Source organism: Mustela lutreola, chromosome 4, assembly GCF_030435805.1.
Source record: "Mustela lutreola isolate mMusLut2 chromosome 4, mMusLut2.pri, whole genome shotgun sequence".
In the NCBI taxonomy this organism is placed as follows: domain Eukaryota; kingdom Metazoa; phylum Chordata; class Mammalia; order Carnivora; family Mustelidae; genus Mustela; species Mustela lutreola.
In genome coordinates, this window is record NC_081293.1 from 52525165 (window position 1) to 52547504 (window position 22340).

General features: G+C 37.8%; 1 protein-coding gene across 2 annotated transcripts in view; it reads right to left on the reverse strand.

The window, feature by feature from the left end:
- ADK (adenosine kinase) overlaps positions 1–22340 on the reverse strand; it is a 541004-nt gene that overhangs the window by 512419 nt on the left and 6245 nt on the right. The window contains exon 1 of one of the 2 annotated variants that reach the window (XM_059169842.1): positions 4254–4419. The exons of the other annotated variant lie outside the window; for it this stretch is intronic. Within the exon in view, the coding sequence (XP_059025825.1) occupies positions 4254–4267 (14 nt within the window). The 5' untranslated portion in view covers positions 4268–4419. Of the gene's footprint in view, positions 1–4253; positions 4420–22340 lie in introns of those variants that run through there. 2 annotated transcript variants of the gene reach the window in all.

The window sequence follows — 22340 nt, forward strand, 5'->3', positions numbered from 1 at the left end:
AGGCCTAACCCACAAAAGTAGTTCCAGAATCATCATGTAGGGCACAGTCATGTCAAGTCCCAGAATAGACCAAATCTAACCTGTCTGGACAGGACAAAGAAGAGGGTTCCTTAGCTCTATAGCAAACACTCTGTCTCCCTACCTAATTTTCCTAGTCTTTCCTGGCACAAAATCAAGCTCTAAAGCAATGTCCAAAACCAATCTAGGCATTGATGTTAGGAAAACAAGGCAATATTCACAGCAGTATTTTGAAACAGTGTTGCTCAGTGTAAAGTACATAAAGTAGGAGTCAGAAGACCTAAGTTCTATCTTAAGCTCTACCACTGCCTAACTAGGACATACCCTTCACTTTGAGCCTCAAGGTCCAGTACAGAGAAAGGAAAAGGGTAAAATGCCCTCTAAGATTTCTTTTTTTTTTTTTTTTTTAAGATTTTTTTCTTTATTTAATTGAGAGAGCGCAGAAGCAGGCAGAGGGGCAGAGGAAGTAGCAGACTCCCCACTGAGCAGGGAGCCCAAAGCAGGGACTTGATCCAGGGAACCCCAGATCCTGACCTGAGCCGAAGGTGGACGCTTGACTGACTGAATGACCCAGGTGTTCTTTAAGATTCTCATCTAGGCCAAACACTGTACATCTTTCAATGTCTCCTGAATTTAACTCATTATCAACTTTCCTATTGGGCCAGTTAAAATGACAAAACCATCAATTTATCAAATATGCTTTATCATTTCCCGAAAAAAGACCAGTTGGAATCTGATATATTTAACAAAAAACAAAAGTTATTCTTCAAGGACTATTGGTTTTAGAGGCTGTAAATTTAGACTCATCAGTAATGATGTAACAGAGTAGAATACAAAAAACAAGTCGAAAAGACAGTTATCGCCAGCCAAATTCATTCAAAGATCTCAGATTTTTTTAAATGCTTTTGATTTAAATCATTATTTATGGGGCGCCTGGGTGGCTCAGTGGGTTAAGCCGCTGCCTTCAGCTCAGGTCATGATCTCAGGTTCCTGGGATCGAGTCCCGCATCGGGCTCTCTGCTCAGCAGGGAGCCTGCTTCCTCCTCTCTCTCTGCCTTCCTCTCTGCCTACTTGTGATCTCTCTCTGTCGAATAAATAAATAAAATCTTTAAAAAAAAAAAAAAAAAAAAAAAAAAAAAAATCATTATTTATGAATTCCTAATAGTTGAATGTTAATTTGTAAAGGGCACTGAACCGGGTGTCTAGAGATCTGAATTCTAGTTAAAGATCTGCAACAGTTTGCTTGAGCTTAAACAAATCGCAGTTTCTTTTGGCTTCAGTTTCTTGATATGTAAAACGAGAGAATCGGTAAGTTTGCTTCCTATTTAAAAATCTAAAATTCAGGGGCGCCTGGGTGGCTCAATGGTTTAAGCCTCTGCCTTCAGCTCAGATCATGGTCTCAAGGTCCTGGGATAGATGCAGGGCTCTCTGCTCAGCGGGGACCTGCTTCGCCCTTCCTCTCTGCCTGCCTCTCTGCCTATTTGTGCTCTCTCTCTCTGTCAAATAAACAAATAAATTTTTAAAAAAAAGACATTTAAAAAAATTAAAATTGAAACTTTTTTTTCAGACAACAGTCTCTAAGAGATTCAAATTGCTTTAATGAGAGAACACTGCATTTACAAAATGTCCTGAAACTTAAAAGCACTTTCATACCTATCCAACAACACTGTGGGATACACATTAGCATCATCACCACTGAGTATTTCATTAAACAAATGTCCACAGAAAAAAGAAAAGGAAAATCAGTTAATTCAAGAAAAATGACTCAGAACCCTGGCATGCTGACCACTAGTCTGGTTTCCAATCTTATATTCTGTCATTGAAAAGGCACATATTACTATATTTAGCAACAATTATTTTAAGTGTGGTGTAAAAAACAACACTGGACATAAAATCAGATTTGAATAATTTTGTGATCTTGATCACTCTCATCACCAGTAAAAGCTGGTTAACTAATACCGATCTTTGGGCTACTGTTAGACTTGGCACAAAATGGGAGCAAGCCTAACAGCATGTCTGTGAAAACTAAAACTGGCAAAATTCATTGAAGGCAGTCCTCAGTGGAAAGTAGCTTCTTTCTTTAGGATTATCGACTCATTCAACACTGCCACCACTTACAGAGAGTTGCTTCAACTTCAGTCTCCCTGCCTACTCGTCAACCTAAGTTCTAAGTTAACAAATTCCTTAGAGAACTAGAGCAAAGCAGAAGAGTTGCTATAATTGTTTCTCATGATACTTGACAATTTTAGTCCATAGAAGCAGCTTTTTCAGGAAATTTAAGTTAAGGATATTGTTTCTATAGAAGCATCATGCAGTACACCATATCATGGATGTCTCGATTCAATTCCTAACTACTACTAAATGATTTCGCACAAGGCACTCAACTTTTATTGGTCTGTTTCCTCAGGTGTAAATGTGGTATCTGGTTTAGATAACATTTCAAAAATTTGGGGGGAGTCGGAGTGCCTTCAGCTCAGGTCATGATCCCAGGGTCCTGGGATAGAGCCTCCCATTGGGCTCCTTGCTCAGCAGGGAGCCTGCTTCTCCCTCTCCCTCTACCGGCTTGTGCCCACACACCCTCTCTTTTCTCTCTCTGCCAAGTAAATAATTAAAATTTAAAAAAAAAAAAAATCTGGGGGGCCATCACTATAATTCAAGACTATGTAAAATACAAACTAACATCTGAAGAAACAACCATAAAATTTAACTATTAGCAAAAATCAATCCTTCCACAAGTCGAATAAGGCAGATGTCAACCTTTACTTCAGTCTTGAACACAATGGCCGTTCAACCCCTACATTAAAACAGCCATCACTTGCTAGCAACTGAGGCTTTAGATTTGTGTTTCTCCACTGAAGAGCAACCAGGAAGACAATGGTCAATTAAAACTGAGTCCACATTAAGAACTGATTCTTAACATAGAAAGTATCTAACCCACACTCCTAATTAGCGGCAGACTGCAGGTATGGGAATGGAAGTGGGAGTGAGGTGAGGGGATATTAACTTGGTTTGACAGCATAATGTTAATTCATTCGAAAACACTCTTGGCATTAAAAGCTAGACTCTTATGTCCCAATATAACTTATTGTGAATCCTTTCCAGGTGGGTCTCCAAGTTTTAGCATCTGGATTTCTCCTCCTGCATAATGAGGTAAGTAGTCCTTGTCTATGTTAGCATAAAATTATATAATTTAAGAAACTGTATCCAAGTCAGCACAGTTGCATCTTGTCTTATCTTACCTGAGGATTAGGTTCCCAAGTCATCTCTTGAATATTATACAGTCAAAATGAGCACTGAGATATCATCAGGGCTTAGAATGTTGAAAGCTCACGGACCAAAAATTAATTTATTTTATTCTCTTCCAATTTGTGTTAGAGCCTCCCTTTCCCTGGGACAATGAACACTAAGGTCTCTTTTGAAAGAGGCAGTTCAGAACACTGGGTAAATAAAGCAATTTATCTCTTTTTATAAATAGTCGCATTAGCATAGTTCAACATTCTGTCAATGCTACCTGCAGAAAGTGGAGCGGCCCATTAAGCTCTTACCATTAACAAAACAAAAACAAACAAAAAACCAAACCTTCACAACTTGGGAAAGCAATTGGGGTGAGTCTCCTGTTTTTCTGCTCTCGCTTTATACCTCTATCTCACAAAAGTCATTTTACTTGCGACTCTCAAATAAAAGTAGGTAAACAGATGGTACCTTTGGCAACCAGAATATGAACTCCAGTCAGAAGCAAACATTTTAGGGACACACACAATTTCGCAACTTAGGGGCTACGTATCTACATCAGAGCAGGGCCAAATATGCTGGTCTGCTCATGGCCACCAACGAAGTTGTCAGAAGGCATGACATGCAGGCATGGCCACACATGGTCCACGTCACACTTTCTCAGGCGCTGGGTCACCCCTGGGAGAGAATGGTAGCTGCATTTTTTTTTTTTTTTTCCCTCATGAGAAATCCACTACCCACACAAGCAAGCTTCACGCCTTGGAATCTGGGCGGGGGTCACCTCACCGGTGCGGCTAGTTACTGGGCTCGGCCATGTGCCAGAGACCCAAAAACTTCTGAGAGCAGCAATGACCAAATAAAAAGTGCAGAGAGAACCTCCAACGTAAGGGGGACCCGTGCCACGGGGAGGCTGCAGACCACTCAAGAGAAGGGGCGACAGTTCTCGGCAGTCAGGAGGCTAACGCCCAGTAGGCGAGCACTTTAGGCTGCCGCCCTCTCATTACCTGATGGACGTCATGGCTTCACTTTCCTGCCCCACGCACCAGCGCTCGCCTCAGATGCTCTGCGTCCGCACCGGCAGCAGCAGCAGCAGGTACCACGGCAACTGCTCCTCTGCTCGGGCACTCGGCGACCGGGAGCGCGTCCTCACACACCCCGCAAGCCAGCGGCCCCCGCCGAACCGGCCCCACGTGCTGATTGGCCGCGCCGGGAGGAGGCGGGCGCTCCGCCCACCGCCGGAGGCCGGAGATGAGCCCCGGGCGCCTCCGGGCGAGGCAGCCGGCCGCGTGTCTTGTGTTCGCTCCCTGGCGCGCTGGCTAGCGGAGTGGCTAGCGGGCGCGGGGGCCATCTTAAGTCTTGGTAACAAGGTTCCCCCTATTCCCGGCTTGTGGGGCATGAGGCTGGTGCCCGCCTCAAAAATGGCCGCCCCAACTGGCAACCGGTTTGTCAGTCACATGGCCACGTTCTACCTCTGCAAGCTCAGGTCGCTTTAACAGGACTTGGGACAGGGACGCTATCAGGGCAGTCTGTGGGGATGCAGTTTAACAGCCTGGAAAACCCACCTGCAGAAGAAAAGCAGCAACCTCCTGGGAAAACCTCTCAGCCTGGGGAAAACAGAATGCGTGGCAACAGCAGCAGGATGTATTAAATTCGAACTCGCAGCCTTTAAGTATGAGTTGCTTACTTCAGCGGTCTCCAAACGTTCTTCGACTTAAACACTTAGAACGATTTGGAACTGTCCAGGGCCCATTGTAAACTTTGTGCATCATTATCTAGAAAGGTGGGGTCCAGATACTGGTATTTTTAGCGAGTACCAGGTGATCCAGGTACACATTTAAGTTTTAAAGCCTCTGGGCCTAATTAGCCCACTCATACTATACTGCTAACCATACTTTTCTTAAAAGTATACAAAGCTCCGAGCAAGTATCTAATGCCACAGAGGGGCGGGAAATGGAAGAACCCGAACTGCTGGCCCTAAACGTAAAATTCAGTGTGTCCAAAAGGCTGAGAAATTGATTCTGAACCACTAATAAGACAGGTAAACGTCAACTGCGGTAAGGACCAGAGGCAGTAAAATCATAAGCTTTATAACCTAAATAGCTTTAACTCCCTCTTTATTCTCTGTAAAGTATTTTTTTTAACACACTACAGCCCACAGTGACATTCACTTACTGACCATATAGGGTGTGATCAGTTCCATAGGTCTGAAAATAGTTATATTAGAAACACAATCCCACATACACTGAAATGTGCCCAATGTGATCAAAATGAATTAATTTATTTTATTTAATTTTAATTAAAGTTTAAAACCAAAGCAATAATATATTTTCCATCAAACACAATTTTGTTTTTATTGGACTGTATCTCACTGTTTAACTGCTAAAAATTAAGCATCCAAATTGAGACACTGTAAATACAAAATACATACCAAAGTTTTCAAGACTTAGTACAAAAAATATTTATTAATTATTTCAGTAATAATTTTTATATTGATTACATGTTAGGATACTTTGCTACACTGGGTTAAATAAAATATATTAAAATTAAGCTGTTTCTTTTTACTTTTTTATTTTTTATTTTTATTTATTTATTTTTAAAGATTTTATTTTTATTTATTTATTTGTCAGAGAGAGAGGTAGAGTGAGTGCAAGCACAAGCAGACAGAGTGGCAGGCAGAGTCAGAGAAGAAGCAGGCTCCCCGCAGAGCAAGGAGCCGGATGTGGGACTCAATCCCAGGACGCTGGGATCATGACCTGAGCTGAAGGCAGCTGCTTAACCAACTGAGCCACCCAGGTGTCCCTCTTTTTACTTTTTTAATGTGGCTACTAGCAAACTTAAAACATACGCATCTTGCATTACATTTCTACTTGACATTGTTATTCCACTGCCCAAGTTAGACTTCCTTCTTACCTATCCTTGCTCCTCTGACACAATAATCATGTTCACAAAATGAATCAGTAGGGAGACCAGTTTATACAGATCTGTAATACCTTGCTAACCATCTAAAACATCAACTATTTCAAGATGTCCAGTTTGTTTGTTTTTTTAAGATTTTATTTATTTATTTGACACAGAGAGATCACAAGTAGACAGGCAGGCAGAGAGAGAGAGAGAGGGAAGCAGGCTCCTTGCTGAGCAGAGAGCCCGATGCAGGCCTCGATCCTGGCCTCGATCCCAGGACCCTGAGATCATGACCTGAGCCGAAGGCAGCAGCTTAACCCACTGAGCCACCCAGGCGCCCAAGATGTCCAGTTTTATTCAAAAAGTGTTAGCATTGTTCTCTTTAATTTGGTAAACGACTAACAAGAATGAACTCATGGAATATAAATCTTTGTGTTTAGTCCATGATTAAAGACTGTTAAAAACATAACTATGCTTTGCTGAGTGAGATGTTGACCAAATGTCCACAAGTAGACAAATCAGTTTTTTCTCTGGATTAAAAAAGATCTGAATCAAAGAAGCTGCAGAACAGCAATTTGAAGTGGAGGAGACATGAATAATTTAACAGTTTCCCTCCTCCTCTTGTGGAAAATGCTGATAGCCTACATGAACTAAAATCAAATCAGGAATAATCCTTGGGAAGGATTTCAAAACCAATGTAATTTTTAATATACAATATAATATAGTGCTACTTTATTATGCACAGACATCATTTGAGCGATCTTGTTAAAATAAGGATCTAACTCAATAGGTCTCTGTGGCCAAGAATTTGCCCGTTCTTTATGCACCCAGATCTCATCAATTGCCTCTTGTCCATGGGCCATATTAAGTAGCAAGGTTGTAAAGGTAGCAAGCCAGACAGTGTGGAATCTCTGGTTGACTCTACTAATTGCATGACCTTGGGCTGGTCCTTAACCTATCTGTCCCTCAGTTTACCCATTATATGCTTTTCAGGGCATTGTAAAAATTAAAATTTAATTCTAGTGAAGTGCCTATTGGAGCCCTTGGCATGTGAGGTAAGTACTACTTTGTTATAATCACACTGGTTAAAATTACATCACTGGAAAGCATAATATGAAATGAACATGAGGGGTTCCTGGATGGCTCAGTTCATTAACTGTCTGCCTTCAGCTTAGGTCATGATCCCAAGGTTCTGGGATCGAGCCCCATGTCCAGCTCCCTGCTCAGGAGAGAGTCTGCTTCTCCCTCTCCCATTCTCCCTGCTTGTGCTCTCTCACCTGCTCTCTGTCAAATGAATAAATAAAATCTTTTTTTTTTTTTTAAGTTTAAGTAACAGTTACTCAGTAGCTCTGTGTGTGTGTGTGTGTGTGTGTGTGTGTGTATTTGCATGTGTGAGAACAACAGAGAGGGAGAGAGGGAGAGATGGGAAAAACTGGATGAAGAGAGGGTAGGGAAAAATGAGAAGAATAAAAGGCCTAGGGGTGCCTGGGTGGCTCAGTGGGTTAAAGCCTCTGCCTTCAGCTCAGTTCATGATCTCAGGGTCCTGGGATTGAGCCCCGAATAGGGCTCTCTGCTTAGCAGAGAGCCTGCTTCCTCCTCCCTCTCTCTCTCTCTGCCTCTCTGCCTACTTGTGATCTCTATCAAATAAATAAATAAAATCTTAAAAAAAAAAAAAAAAAGAATAAAAGATCTAGGAGAGAAAGAATAAAAAGATCTGCTTTTGCATGGAAAAACATGTCCTTACTTTTATCCCTACCTGACTCTGAAAGAGCAATCACACAGAAGCCCTGTTTGCTGAAATAACATTTTTATGTTACTATACCTGCTGAAATGAACTGGTACCTAAATACATTTTAAACAACTAAACTTTCTGAAAGTTGCATTGAGGGTGCCTGAGTGGCTCAGTCAATTAAATGTCTGCCTTGGGCTCAGGTCATGATCTCAGGGTTCTGGGATCAAGTCCCGTTGGGATCTCTGCAGAGCGGGCAGTTGGCTTCTTCCTCTCACTCTTCCTTTGCCCTCTCCTCCCCACTCAAATAAGTAAATAAAATCTTAAAAAAAAAAAAAAATAAGAAAAGAAAGTAGCATTGAATGATTATGAGTAAAAAACATTTAAAAGTTTTGATTATTAGATGAAGAGGATGTGATATGGCTTTATTTTGATTGACTGAGGATTTGAATATTCCAGACTCTTATCTTTCCTTAATGATACAGAATTCAGATGCTTCAGAAGCCAGACGCTTAATGAAATGAGCCACCCAGGAGCCCTAGTTAAACTTTTTTGATCAATTTTTCAACTAACTTATTTCAAATGTAATCTTTTAATTTTAGGGGAAAAATAGCCAACTGAAATTCCTAACTTCCATTAACCTCCTTAGAGCTTCAATCATTGCATCAAGATAAGTGGCAGAGTAGTTTGCTCTTGGGTAGATAAGTAAATATTCTATTTTATTTAATAATTTGGTTAGTCAGCCACTATAAAAGCAAATAGATAACTAACCTCAAACAGATAAGTGCCTCTGGGTACCATAAATAAATACACAGACCCCCCCCACCCACCCACTCTATTTTTTCAACAAATGCTTCAAGCCCCAAAATGATAGCCAAGTTCTCTTCAAACACAACCAGTTTCGCTGTTAAGGGTGCCATAAAACAAGCACTTTCATACATTGTTAGTGGGAGTATAAATTAATCCATTTCTAGAAAGCTTTTTGGCATTATGTGCCAACAACTCCTTTTTTAGGGAACAATCATAAATAAAATAGAACAATGTGAACAAAGATTTGTACACACATTTATTCATTTCAGCATTAATAACAGAAAAAATTTACGATATTCTAAAAAACCAAAAATAGGGTAATGGTTAAATAAATTGCAGAAGAATGTTATGGAGCTACTATAAAATGTTTTCATAGACCTTTTAAGGATGTAGAAAAATACTCATGATATGTTAAATGAAAGCAAAATAAATAAACAAAAGGAATACAAAGTATGATCTTGACTGTATTAAAAAAAAATACATGCCATTATGCAAAGAAAAAAGATGGGAAAGAAATATACCAATATGTCATTACGTGTTTCTCTGGAAAGTGGGGTTATATGTAATTTTTACTTTCTTTTTCATATTGATCTACCCTATAAACTTTCTACTATATATTGGTTTTATTAATGTAAAATTTTCATATTATTAAATTTTAATTATCTTTCTGAAGTATTTTAAAAATACAAAACTTATTCCTTCTGTTTTTTAAATGAATTTTTTTAAATCACAACCCATCAAAACTACACTTTATTTTTAGAGGAAGTGAGCTTATTTTACACATCTTATTTTTCATATATAAAGATTGTTTAAAAGAGGAATAACAAAACTAAAATGTCTTTATGATTTTCTTGGTTAATTTTAAATCTTAACTTGACAAAAATTAAAGCATAAATACAACTTTTAGAGCTCTGCATAGCCCTTATGAGGCCAGCTGTCACAACACTCAACGCTTTCCCTGCATATTACTTAAAAATACATCTCCTCATTTCCTATAAATTAAGATGCTATTAAAATAATGCTTCTAAAACAATCTATATGCTACTCCAAAAAGAGAAATTTCCTAAGACCTATCTCCCGAAAAGTAAGTAGTGTGCCACAGAATAAAGTTCAGGAACCTGGGAAAAAGGAGATAGGAATTCTAATCCCAGAACTAACAAAGATGTTACTACCTTTAGCCATTAGTTTTCTTACCTGAAACATAAGGGAGTTTGTTATAGGTGACATCTCAAGTCCTAAAATTTCAGTTTTATTGGTCAACAAAAGAAAAAAAGTTTACTTATGTCTCAATACAACTTGGATTGTTTCTTCAAAGAGCTGATCAATTTTAATTCAATTTTAGTTAGCTTTCATTATGGACAAGATTATTCTAAGAAACATTGCTGAATGTATTAACTCTTCCCCAAAGACATTATATATAAAGGTCTGCTATTTTTATTTTAATTATTACCTGTAGATTCTCATGTCACATTTCATTTAAACATTACATATTCAAATAATATAATCTTTTTTTTGTTTAAGATTTATTTATGTATTTGACAGAGAGAGAGATCACAAGTAGGCAGAGAGGCAAGCAGAGAGAGAGGGGGAAGCAGGATCCCCACTGAGCAGAGAGCCCGATGAGGGGCTGGATCCTAGGACCCTGAGATCATGACCTGAGCCGAAGGCAGAGGCTTAACCCACTGAGCCACACGGGCGCCCAAAATAATATAATCTTTAAATGGAACCTGACCATTTATTTCCCAGGAGAATTTGAAGAATATAGTAACATTTGATTGACTGAACTATATTTAGTAAAAATTCTTAGCAAAACTCCTTCCCAGGAACACCTACACAGTGTTTCTTTATTTCCAGTGAACTACAAATCTCTGAAATTCAAAGAAAACCTCTAGTCTGAAGTAAAGGACAACAGTGCTACCCAATTATTAATGCTGCCAGGAACACATTTTTAAACTGTGCAACTGACTATCACTACCACTTCATTAAAGAAAGGGCATTTTGGGGCACCTGGGTGGCTCAGTGGGTTAAGCCTCTGCCTTCAGCTCAGGTCATGATCTCAGGGTCCTGGGATGGAGCCCCGCATCGGGCTCTCTGCTCAGCGGGGGGGCCTGCTTCCTCCTCCCCCTCTACCTGCCTCTCTGCCTATTTGTGATCTGTCAAATAAATAAATAAAATCTGGGAAAAAAAAGAAAGAAAGAAAGAAAGGGCATTTTAACATAAAATTGTATGAAGGAGAGGCTTCTGGGTGGCTCAGTTGATTAACTGTCTGACTCTGGATTTCAGCTCAGGTCATGATCTCAGGGTCATGAGACTGAGCTCCATGTCCTGTGGGCTACACATGCAGCAGGGAATCTGCTTGTCCCTCTCCCTCTGCTCCTCTCCCCACTCACTCTCTCAAATAAATAAATATTTTTTTAAATGTATGAAGGACATCACAAAATAAAGAAGAGCTCTTCCCAAAGTATTATTGGAATCTTACAAAATACAGTCTCTATAGAATATATTTTTCTTATTTTTATATCACTTCAGATCTGGTCTATGGTACTTAGAAACAATCTTTTAGGAATTATTCACTATTAACTCAACAGATATTTATTGAGCAGCTATTCAACTGCTCAAGACACTAGAAATTCAGGGCGCCTGGGTGGCTCAGTCAGTCATTAAGTGTCTGCCTTGGGCTCAGGTCATGATCTTGGGGTCCTGGGATTGAGCCCCACATCAAGCTCCCTGCTTAGCGGGAAGCCTGCTTCCCCCTCTCCCACTCCCCCTGCTTGTGCTCCCTCTCTCACTATGTCTCTCTCTTTCAAATAAATAAAATCTTAAAAAAAAAGACATAGGGGCGCCTGGGTGGCTCAGTGGTTTGGGCTGCTGCCTTCGGCTTGGGTCATGATCTCAGGGTCCTGGGATCGAGCCCCGCATCAGGCTCCCTGCTCCGCAGGAAGCCTGCTTCCCTCTCTCTCTCTCTCTCTCTCTCTGCCTGCCTCTCTGCCTACTTGTGATCTCTGTCTGTCAAATAAATAAATAAAATCTTAAAAAAAAAAAGACATAGAGATTCAGCTACAATAAAGAACATGAACTGCCTTTACATTCCAGTAAGGGTATATGGATGAATAATCCAACAGTAAAACATCAAGTGATCATAAGTGCTATGCACAGAATTAAAAACAGATCAGTGTAGAGAATGGGTTTTTAGATAGTCTGGGAAGGCTTCCAGCAGAAGAAAATGGAATGACAAGGAAAAGACAGGTGGAGGAAGGTCATTACTGATAGCAAGAAAATGATGGCTAGAAAAACAATGTGAAAAAGGCAAGCAAGAGAAGAAATACGGTAGTTGAAGCAAGAAGCAGATCATGGTATCTTCTATGAGCCTACGAAGTTTTTATTTGGTTATAATAAGCATGACAGGAAGTCACTGTTTTAAAACCTGTTTTAATGTTTTAAACAGACAAATAACATGATCTAATTGTTTCCAAAGATCACCCTTGGTATTTGTATAGAGAATGCACTACAGGAGCATGAAAGGAGAAAAACCAAATTAGAAGCCTATTACAGTAATAGAGCTGACAAATAATAGTGGCAGACAGACAGAAGAAGATGGACATTTTAAAGACAGAAGACAGAACTTGCAGGTGCACTAGATATGAAAGACTAAGGAAAAGGAAGGAATCAAGAGCAATTCCTAGATTTTGGAATATATTGAGTAAATTTGGACTAAACTGAGTAAATGGTGCTGTTTATTAAAACAAAGAAGGCACAAGAGAAGCTCAGAAGACTGGAGCTCTGGGAGAGGTCAGAATTGGAGATAGAGACTTGCCAAACAGATTTTTCCTTCTAATTTTTCTTCCTTCGTGGCGCCTATTGTTTCCTATTGATAGACTACACATAAATGTCCAGAATTGAATATGCAGTTTTATTTGAACAACACCCAAGAGAGGAACCATTCTTGGAATCAACTGCTAGCAGCTATAGGTACTTATATAAGTAGAATAATAAGTAAAAGTTACTGAGTTCATAGTATGTCCCAGACACCACGCTATGTATCTTTCAAGTACTATCCCACTTTATCTCTCAAATGTGAGGAGATGTTTTATTATTGCCATTTTATAGATGAAGAAATTGAGGCTCAGAGTTAAATAACTTGCTCAGTCACACACTATAGAAGAGAAATCCAAATTCTAGTAGTTTGACTCTAGAACCGGGGCTAATTACCACAGTACATACCTAGTGTCTCTAGAATAAACCCTAAAGTCTGCTGTAAGTCTGAGGCTTTTATAAATATCCAAATTTCAGACCACCACACTATGATGTCACCCATAAGATGCAGTGATCCAGTGATATCTTCCGGATTAGCTAAAACAACTTCTGAAATATTATTCAGAAATTGCTTCCTTTGTTCCTATATATGCTTAAATAGATTAAATCTATTTAATGAATGAATGAAAATGCCATTTTAATCTTTAATTTAACCAAGACTCCTAATTAACACCAAGAATCATTTCTTAGATCTCTTAATTTTTCAAAATCTCAAACATAATTTCATTTCTGCCAAAATCACAAGAATAAATATCCAGTAGTGCAACTGCTGGGTTGTAAGTCAGCTCTATTTCCAAGTTTAAAGATACAAATGTAGTGATCCAAAGAGGCACGTGCACCCCAATGTTTATAGCATCAATGTCCACAATAGCCAAGCTATGGAAAGAGCATAGATGTCCATCAACAGATGAATGGATAAAAAAAGATACACACACATACATACAACAATGGAATATTCTGCAGCCATCAAAAAAAGAAATCTTGCCTTTTGCAATGACGAGGATGGAACTAGAGAGTATTATGTTAAGCGAAGTAAGTCAATCAGAGAAAGACAATTATCATAGGATCTCACTAATACAAGGAATTTGAGAGACAAAACAGAGGATAATACAGAAAGGGGGGGGGGGGGATCAAACAAGACAAAACCAGAGAGAGAGACAAACCATAAAACACTCTTACTCTCAGAAAACAAACTGAGGGTTGCTGGAGGGGAGGTGGTGGGAGGGATGAGGTGGCTGGATAATGGACACTGGAGAGGGTATGTGCTATGGGGAGTGCTGTGAATGGTGTAAGACTGATGAATCACAGACCTGTACCCCTGAAATAAGTAACACATTATATGCTAATTTAAAAAAAAGAAAAGAAAAGAAATGAAGTTTCTCTCAAAAATAAAATCACAAGAGTGATTTTTTACAAAAAAAAACATGTTTTAATCACTCTTCTAGAATTTAGGGGCACACAATGAATAGCAAGTGGCTGAGTTTACTATCAAGCTAAGTAAATTCCCCATCCTAGACATTCAGCTATGTGAATCTAAGTTAGGTCTTACTGAGGCCTTGCTTATCAAGATCTTTCAAGACTCCACGAGTTGAAATCACAAATGTTCACAAAAGGTTCCAAAACAATTTCACTTATATAGCCCCTAGGTATACCATTTTACTAACTCCTAGTCCCTACCATTTTCTTTGTAACAGTAAAAATAAATATGGTCTCAAATTGAATATGCAGTTTTATCTGAAAACTGTCCTGAGAAATAACCATTTCTACTTGGCTGTATTATAAATATTGAACGGTTTTCTAACGTTTTCTTTTATTCAACGTTATTGTTTTCTTTACTGAAAAGTAGGAATGTGTGTGGGGAACAGAAGCAGATTTCTCACTCTTTCTGTTTTCAACAAAAACATAACAGCCTCAGACAGCCTGTATGTGAAAAGAGTTATTAAACCCAAATGTAATCTTTAGACATTGTAAGAAGGCAGCTCCTTTTGCATACCAAATAGACTTTTTCGGCAGTGTCAGATAGCAAACTTAAGACTTCACAGAAATTTCTGAATCTTAAATCATTTCCTCAAAAACCAAAAACACTCAGTATTTCATGGAAAAATAATATATACATTTAAATTAAATTCTGAACTTTGAAACCAAAACTAGACATATTTTCCAATGGGGAAGGGGGGACTATAAAAAGTAATCACCTCTCAAGGGGCAATAACAGAATTAAAAGCTTGGAAATATAATTCAGTCATGTTTTCCAAAATTATTTTACCATAATTGTAGCAGATTAAGAAGGCCTCAGTTTCCTGGAGACAAGAGTTTATGTCCCCTCCCCTTGAATCTGGGCTAGCCTATGACTCCTCTGACCAATGGGTATAGAAGTGATGCTGTAACAGATTCCAGGCTATCCTTAAGAGGACTGCCAGCTTCTGTCTTGGTCTTTTGGACCCCTGAACTGCCAGGTAAGAAGCCCAACTAAGAGGCTGAAGAAACCACATGCAGAGGTTCACAAACTACATGGAGAGGAAGAGAAGCAGGGTTGAGCCAAGCTTTCCAGCCATCCTCAACAAGGCATCAGACAAGTAAGGACATTCCAAACACTCCAGACCAGACCTGTTGTCAGCTAAATACCTCCAAGAGATCCTAGTCAATACCACACACATCAGAAGACTCAATCAGCCAAACCATGTCTGAATTCCTGACCCATGAACTCTAACAAAATGATTGTTATTTTAAGCCACTAAATTTTGGGATAGAAAACCAAACTCACTGTGAAAAGCATATTTTGTATTGCAACCTAGTATGCTATACTTATACCTAATTGAACAATGTTTCACAAAGCAATACTAATGCTTACCATATTCAATGCACTGATATTTTCTATTCTATTTTCCTTTTATAAAATACTAATTGTGCTACAACCAAACTGACACATGATGTAGTTTGAAAAGCATTTTAATCTATACCACTCACTTCACAGGTGCATACACAAAGATAGACAAAAACGTTAATAGCACCCAGCTCAGAACAAGAAGTTTCTCACAAACTCTCATTCACAGCTCAGAAAGGAGTGAAAAGTTGAAAAGATGAGGTATCTGAGGTTAGAAGTTACACAGAGATCAGAAATAGCTAAACGGAATTGGGCCTTTTTCTTTTTTATCACCTCCTTTTATCCCCCCATTCTTGTTCACAGATCTCTATTACCCTCCCCCCACTTCCTTTTTCCTATGATTATCAAGCATTATGAAATTGGGGTTTTTAAATATCATTTGAATTTAATGAAATGTTGTGGTCCTATTCTTAAAAGACTAACAGAACATTTCATTTCTTTTAAAAGGTTGCCTTTATTATTATTTATATAGGTCCAAGGCTAATCATGGCTGCAGTTCATTTTTAATGAAAAAGTGGTCTCATTACTACCATCTCAGATGTGGTAGAACATTTTCATAGGATTTCAAAATTACTAGTAGTATTAAAAGATTAACAGCTTTTTAGAGAATTGCTAGTACTTTTTTCATGTACAATGTAGGACTACTTTTTGAAGCAAAGGGTGTGCTTAATTTTTTTAATCATACAAATCACCAATGATTTCTGTTGCTGTTGGTTTTACACTATCTGAATATTATAACTAATTATGAAAAATCTTTAATAAGACAGATTGAGGTTTGAATCCTATCTCTGCCACTCACTAACTGTATAGTCTTGGGCATATTAAACTTTCTAACCAATAACAGTTATCTCATATTATAATAATTGATAATGCTAAAGATAAAATTGAAATTATTAATAACAGGAAAAAATGCAAAGTCTCCAAAGTATATTAAAACTTATTAGAAATTGCTCTCTTAACTGAACATTTTAACTCTTAGACATAAGCAAAATTGGTTTGCTCAAGGCTTTTTAATTAGAAATCTGCTCAAAATTCAAGTTCAAGGAGTTAACCCATTTGCAAAGCATACCATTAAGTATATCCCACAAGGGAATACAGTATTTATTCTTGGAGGAGGGGGGGAAAGGGCTACATATGTGTCAATAAGAGAAATTGAAAGACTAAAATCTAAACAAGGTTACTAAACACAGTGCCACAGAATTTATTTAAATAGTGTGCTTATATAGCACACACAGAATTCACTTTGACAAGTTCTCAATCTACAGCTTTGTAAGTGTAATGTAAACAGCAAGAAATGTGAGTCCTAGGTCCTGAGTGTGAATTGAGAGCTCACTACTTAGGAAATCTTAACTTCTCTGTGTTGATTTCCTCGGTAAAGACCATTACCTTCATGTGAGGATCAGTAAGAAAAGGTAAGGGAAAGCATCTCATAAAATCTTTAAATATGTTGTTCTTATCTCAAAACAAACAAAAAACTTCAAAGAAAACAGATACTTCGTTTCTTGTTCCAGAGGGTAAATACAATGGAAAGTTCTATCACTTGAGATCAAATCTCAACTCAAATACTTCATACCTTTAAGTAACTAGCTGTGTTACCTTACTGATATCAGTTAACCTCTCTGGGCTTCAATTCTCTCAACTGTACAATGTAAATATTAGGCTGATTTTAAGTACCTCATCAGGCACTAACAATCTAAAGATTCTAAAACATGTTCAAAGAGTTTCTAAAAATCACATGAAATTGTAAATTAAAATTTCAGAGGCACATCTTGGCTGAGATACGTTATTGTTTTCACATCCCAACTCCATAATTTGCAGGAAACCCCAGGTACTCCTGGGAGTTACCACACTACCAGGGAATGTGGACTCAGTCATCACCTCCCACCCCTGTTCCTACCCCCACTTCCATCAGCATTTTCCATCAGTCTCTGGAAACACTTCTAAAAAGGAAGAGCTTCTTAAAGGGAAAGGCTAGAGAGCCTGCTAATGAGTATAGACCTGTTCTAAGAGTGTAAAGATGCAACATCTTGGTCAACAGATCATTTAAAGAGCTCTGAATTGGACTCGGTATCTACAGGGTATTAGCAAATCTTCTCAGGAATGTAGTTTACTCAAGCTTCAATAAGTCAAAGGTCTCCAGTGTCTATGTGTTTCCATTAGTAGAAAATGTACTCCTCTTCCCTTATTTGTGCTGAATCGGGGGGAGGAATGGTAGAGAAAGTAGAGAAAGAGGAATGCTAAAGAAGGGATTCCTGCCTCATGAAGTAGGCTGGGCCAAGAAAACTTGTATTTCTCCCAATTCTAAGAACCTGTGAGTGTATATCTAGAAGTTTATATATTTTTCTACAGAGCATCCCTACAATATTCATACATAGGGAAAAACCCAAGGAAGTCAAACCTACCATGGAGAGAAGAACCTATACTCCCCAAACACTGCCTCCCCCCCACCCCGAAAGACAAATGTTTTCCTTTCTTTTTTACTAAAATATTATTTCAATACTAAACATTGAGTACTACTTACTGAATTCAAGTATAACTACCCAGTTTTATACATCTGGATAAGAAAGTGCTAAGTAAAATACACAAGACAAAATAGAATTCTGTCAGTCTACTTTCACGTGCATGAACATGCCATCCCATGCTAAAATGGAATATAGTCAGTTCATCCTGAGTGTGTGAGAACAGAGACAGAACTGAGGGTGTAAGTCTTAACACTTCTACAGCTTAACAGCTTTCATCTTCAACAAAATTAAAAACTAAAAGTGATAACTAAGGTCTCATCTCTCTTTAGGAAAAAAACTTCTGAAAAGCTTTTGAAAAAAACTTCTATTTTAGGAGGAACCAAAGACTTCTCTCAGTCATGCCTATAATACAAGAAAATGTTCAAATCTCTAATGTGGTTAACTTCAAAGACAACATATTTTAACTGTTTGTTTTTGAAGGAAATAATTTTCCTGTATTTCAATTTGTTTACTCAAAAACTTACATGGTTTTTTGGACTTCAGCTCTAGGACTCCAGGAATAAAACAGTTTATATTGCTGTATCAAGCTTAATGGAATTTGAGAAAACCTAAGATGTCTGAATTTCATTCTTTTGCTATATTTTGTTTTTAAATGACCCCCTCCTAGATGAGTCAACAGAGACAGATCTTTTTAAAAGACCAATTTTGTGGTATTATCCATTGTTACACAGTACATTATGTTACATGGTACGCTACAAAATTAAGAACAGTATTCCTAACAATAGAGTCAGCAATTAGAGTTCTGATTACACTGCAAATAGTATCACTAATTAAGGACTTGTTAACCCAAAGGAAAAAGATTAATCATTCTGATAGGCGATTGATATCTTTGTAAATTTACTCTTCAGAAAAGAGTATTCCTCTGCCAAATAAGCAATTCTGTATTTAAAAAAGAAAGAAAACACTGACTACAGGGCCTTAATAAAATGTTACTATTTATGCAGAAGTATATATAAATTTTTTACTTTTGAAGGAATTTTCCCCATGAACAAATGCAAGAAATTATTATTGTAGTCAAAGTTCACTACAGTCACCAGAAAGAATAGAAATGCATCTAAGAGTGCACCTCTTGCCTCTACCGTCCTGCACTATAGGATTTCTTTTGAACAAAGCTCACTACATATAACAAGAAAAATAAAAGGTCCAAAAACCATCAAGTGTTCTCAATAAGGACTCTATCAACTCTTAGAAATAGGTAAGAATTTACCACTAATCCATGAATCCATTTTGCAATAGTGAGTACTACAAACATAATCATAAAATATCTTTAAAGAGTTACTTAAGAATTCATTTATTCAACAAAAGTTTAGAGCCTGTTATATTGCAATTAATTAATTATGAGGCACTAAGAGTTACTCAACTAGCTTCCTGACTTCAAGCAGCAGTAAGCGAGATAAAACATGTACATTATGCACAGCAATAAAGCAAAGTATAAACTACAAACAGCCAGAGGAGGCGTTTCCAAGCTGGATGATTAGGAGAGTTTTAAAAAGAAGATACACACTTTGGCTAGACCCTGAGGAATGAGATTATCAATAGGTGGGTGATTCCTTTGTTTTCACAGATATTTTCTATTCATGCTATAGAAATGGGTTTTTCTATGCTATGGATTTTTCTCATGCTGAAGGAATGACAGCACTGGTGGAGTTATTGTCTAGAGTGTCTCCCTGAACTCCATCTACTACCCCATACATACAAACACTACAGGCTCACACACACCCCCACACCTACACAGGCACACGTGACACACAGGATGAGGAGGAAGAATATATCCAAGGCTGGCCAAAATCTCCACCCCCGATAAAGTAACTGGCTCAATAGTGGGTATGTAACCTAGACAGTTCCAATCAAAGTATTTTCAAAACTGATACATGGATGTGGAAAATCCCTTCCACTGGGCTCAGAAGATTTTGGCTTGGGGCCGAGAAATGCCATCTTTCTTATTACATTAAGATGGCTTATGAGAGAAATCCAATTTACCCCAGGACAATGGAGGCAAAAGATGCATTCCTAGAATGAGTTCTATTTGGCTGGAGTTTCCAGTTACGTTAACTGAGTCTCTTAAAGATCTAGAAATTGGGGACGCCTGGGTGGCTCAGTTGGTTAAGCAGCTGCCTTCGGCTCAGGTCATGATCCCAGCGTCCTGGGATCGAGTCCCACATCGGGCTACTTGCTCCGCAGGGAGCCTGCTTCTCCCTCTGACTCTGCCTTCCACTCTGTCTGCCTGTGCTCGCTCTCACTCTCTCTCTCTCTTACAAATAAATAAATAAAATCTTTAAAAAAAAAAAAAAAGATCTAGAAATTGTTCTACTAGGGATGCACTGATAAAGTCCAGCCCCGGCCTCTAGAAGACAAATAGCCAAGTAATCACTTCGATACCATTTCTCATCATTCCTAATTTTGTGAGTGATCAATGATCATCAGCTACCTTCATATCTATAATCCTGCATTTGCAAGTAACAACAAAATAGCAGGATTTACTAGTAATTAAATGTGGCTAAACAGCCAGAGCCCAATCAACCAAACTGATGTGCCTTGAGAAGGTAAGAATTTCTTACACAAAAATTGCTGTACAGATTTTCTTACTCTATTCTAGAAAAGATACTGAAATCAGCATGCATGCAATGAAATCCAAAATACAAATGGAAATTTGCATGTTCAGATGTTCTTTTTTTTTTTTAAATTTATTTTGAGAGAGAGAGGAGAGCACGCATGAGCAGAGAAGAGAAGCAGTAGGAGAGGAAATAGCAGACTCCGCACCGAGCAGGGAGCCCTGATGCAGGACTAGATCCCTGGAACCAAGTTCCTGGGATCATGAACTGAGCTGAAGGCAAACTTAACTGACTCAGCCACCCACATGCCCCTGTCCAATGTTCTTATGCTGAAAGCTAATTAACACTACTCTCTAGATGAACACAAATCATCCAAGGCCACAAGTACAAACAAGTACAAGCAAAAACATTTGAAATAAAACACCTAAGAGCAACAACTTTAAATCAGCTTTGGAAAATATTCAAAAACTTTCTTTTTCAAGCAGTATGTGAAACTTCAGTCTGTGAGGCTACTTCAATGAAATAAGCGTTTCAAATTTGAAGTCCAGAAGTTGAAGAAAAATCTTTCATCAGTCAGTATTAGAGAAGAAAAGCTTAATAAGTCAATGACATAATCAGCACCAGTATTATGAAAGACTATGTTATTATATATTATATATAACATATCTTATATATTATTTTAGTATTATAAAAGAGATCTTTGAAATAAATATCTATTTAAAATCATAAATGTGTAGAATGGGAACCTCAGGAAAAATACAGTAACTGACTGATGAGAACTTAATGTTTCTGAACTTTTAAAAGCAATTAAAAATTTTAATAAAAGTTCCCCAATCCTTAATGTTTCTGAACTTTTAAAAGCAATTAAAAATTTTAATAAAAGTTCCCCAATCCTTTTGCTGATTTATTTGGGCAAGATATATTTTAGGGCCAGAATTTTATGAGACTCCAAATTTGACAGCTTTTAGGAAGATAATACTGTTTTGTAAACCACCCAGAGCTTCATGCAGCATGCCATTAACAGATTAACATTTCTACAACAAAACATACACATTTGTGTAAGACAGATAAACACTATAAAGACCCTCATATCAAGTTTTGCTGGCAAATTAATTCATCTCAAACTTTTTTTAAAACTTCCAGTTTTCAGAGCTTTTGGAATTTCAAATATATAGATGAAAAGATTATAATCTATAATAAAATCATACTACTGCTTATTTTATAAAGTTCCAGATCTACTAGTATCCCAGAGTTGCATTCTGTAATGGTAATACCTAGCCACTTAGCATTCACCCAGGATACGTATTTAGTGCATATAGTTTCTCACCCAAGATTTAGTGCACATCATTTCTCCAGCTTAAAATCCTGAGTCCCAATATGCACACACATGCAGTATAGGAAAGTTGGAAAACACCAAAAAAATAAAAATAAAGAAAACAAAATAATCACAATCCTTCCACGTAGAGATAACTGCTATTAAATGTTTGGTGTTGTCTAAATGTTCAGATTCTTTCTATACACATTAATAATTAGGATCAAAATCTCTATAATTTTAGTATGGATTTTTGTTTTTACCTTACTGTGTATATGGAATACCCTTTCAACCTGAGAATACTGATCTTAAAAGTCTGGAAAAATTCTCAGTCATCATCTCTTCAAATATATCCTCTTTACCATTTACACTTGTTTCTCTTTTTGGGATACCCAGTTAGATGTTAAGTTGTTGCCTATCAATTTATATTCGTATCTCTTTATTCCTCTTTATTTCTCTTTGCTACATCTGGGTGAATTATTCAGTACTATCTTCCAACTCACTAATTTTCCCTTAAAATAAGTTTGATCAACCTAGTTTTTTGTTTTAATTTCAGTAACTCCATTTA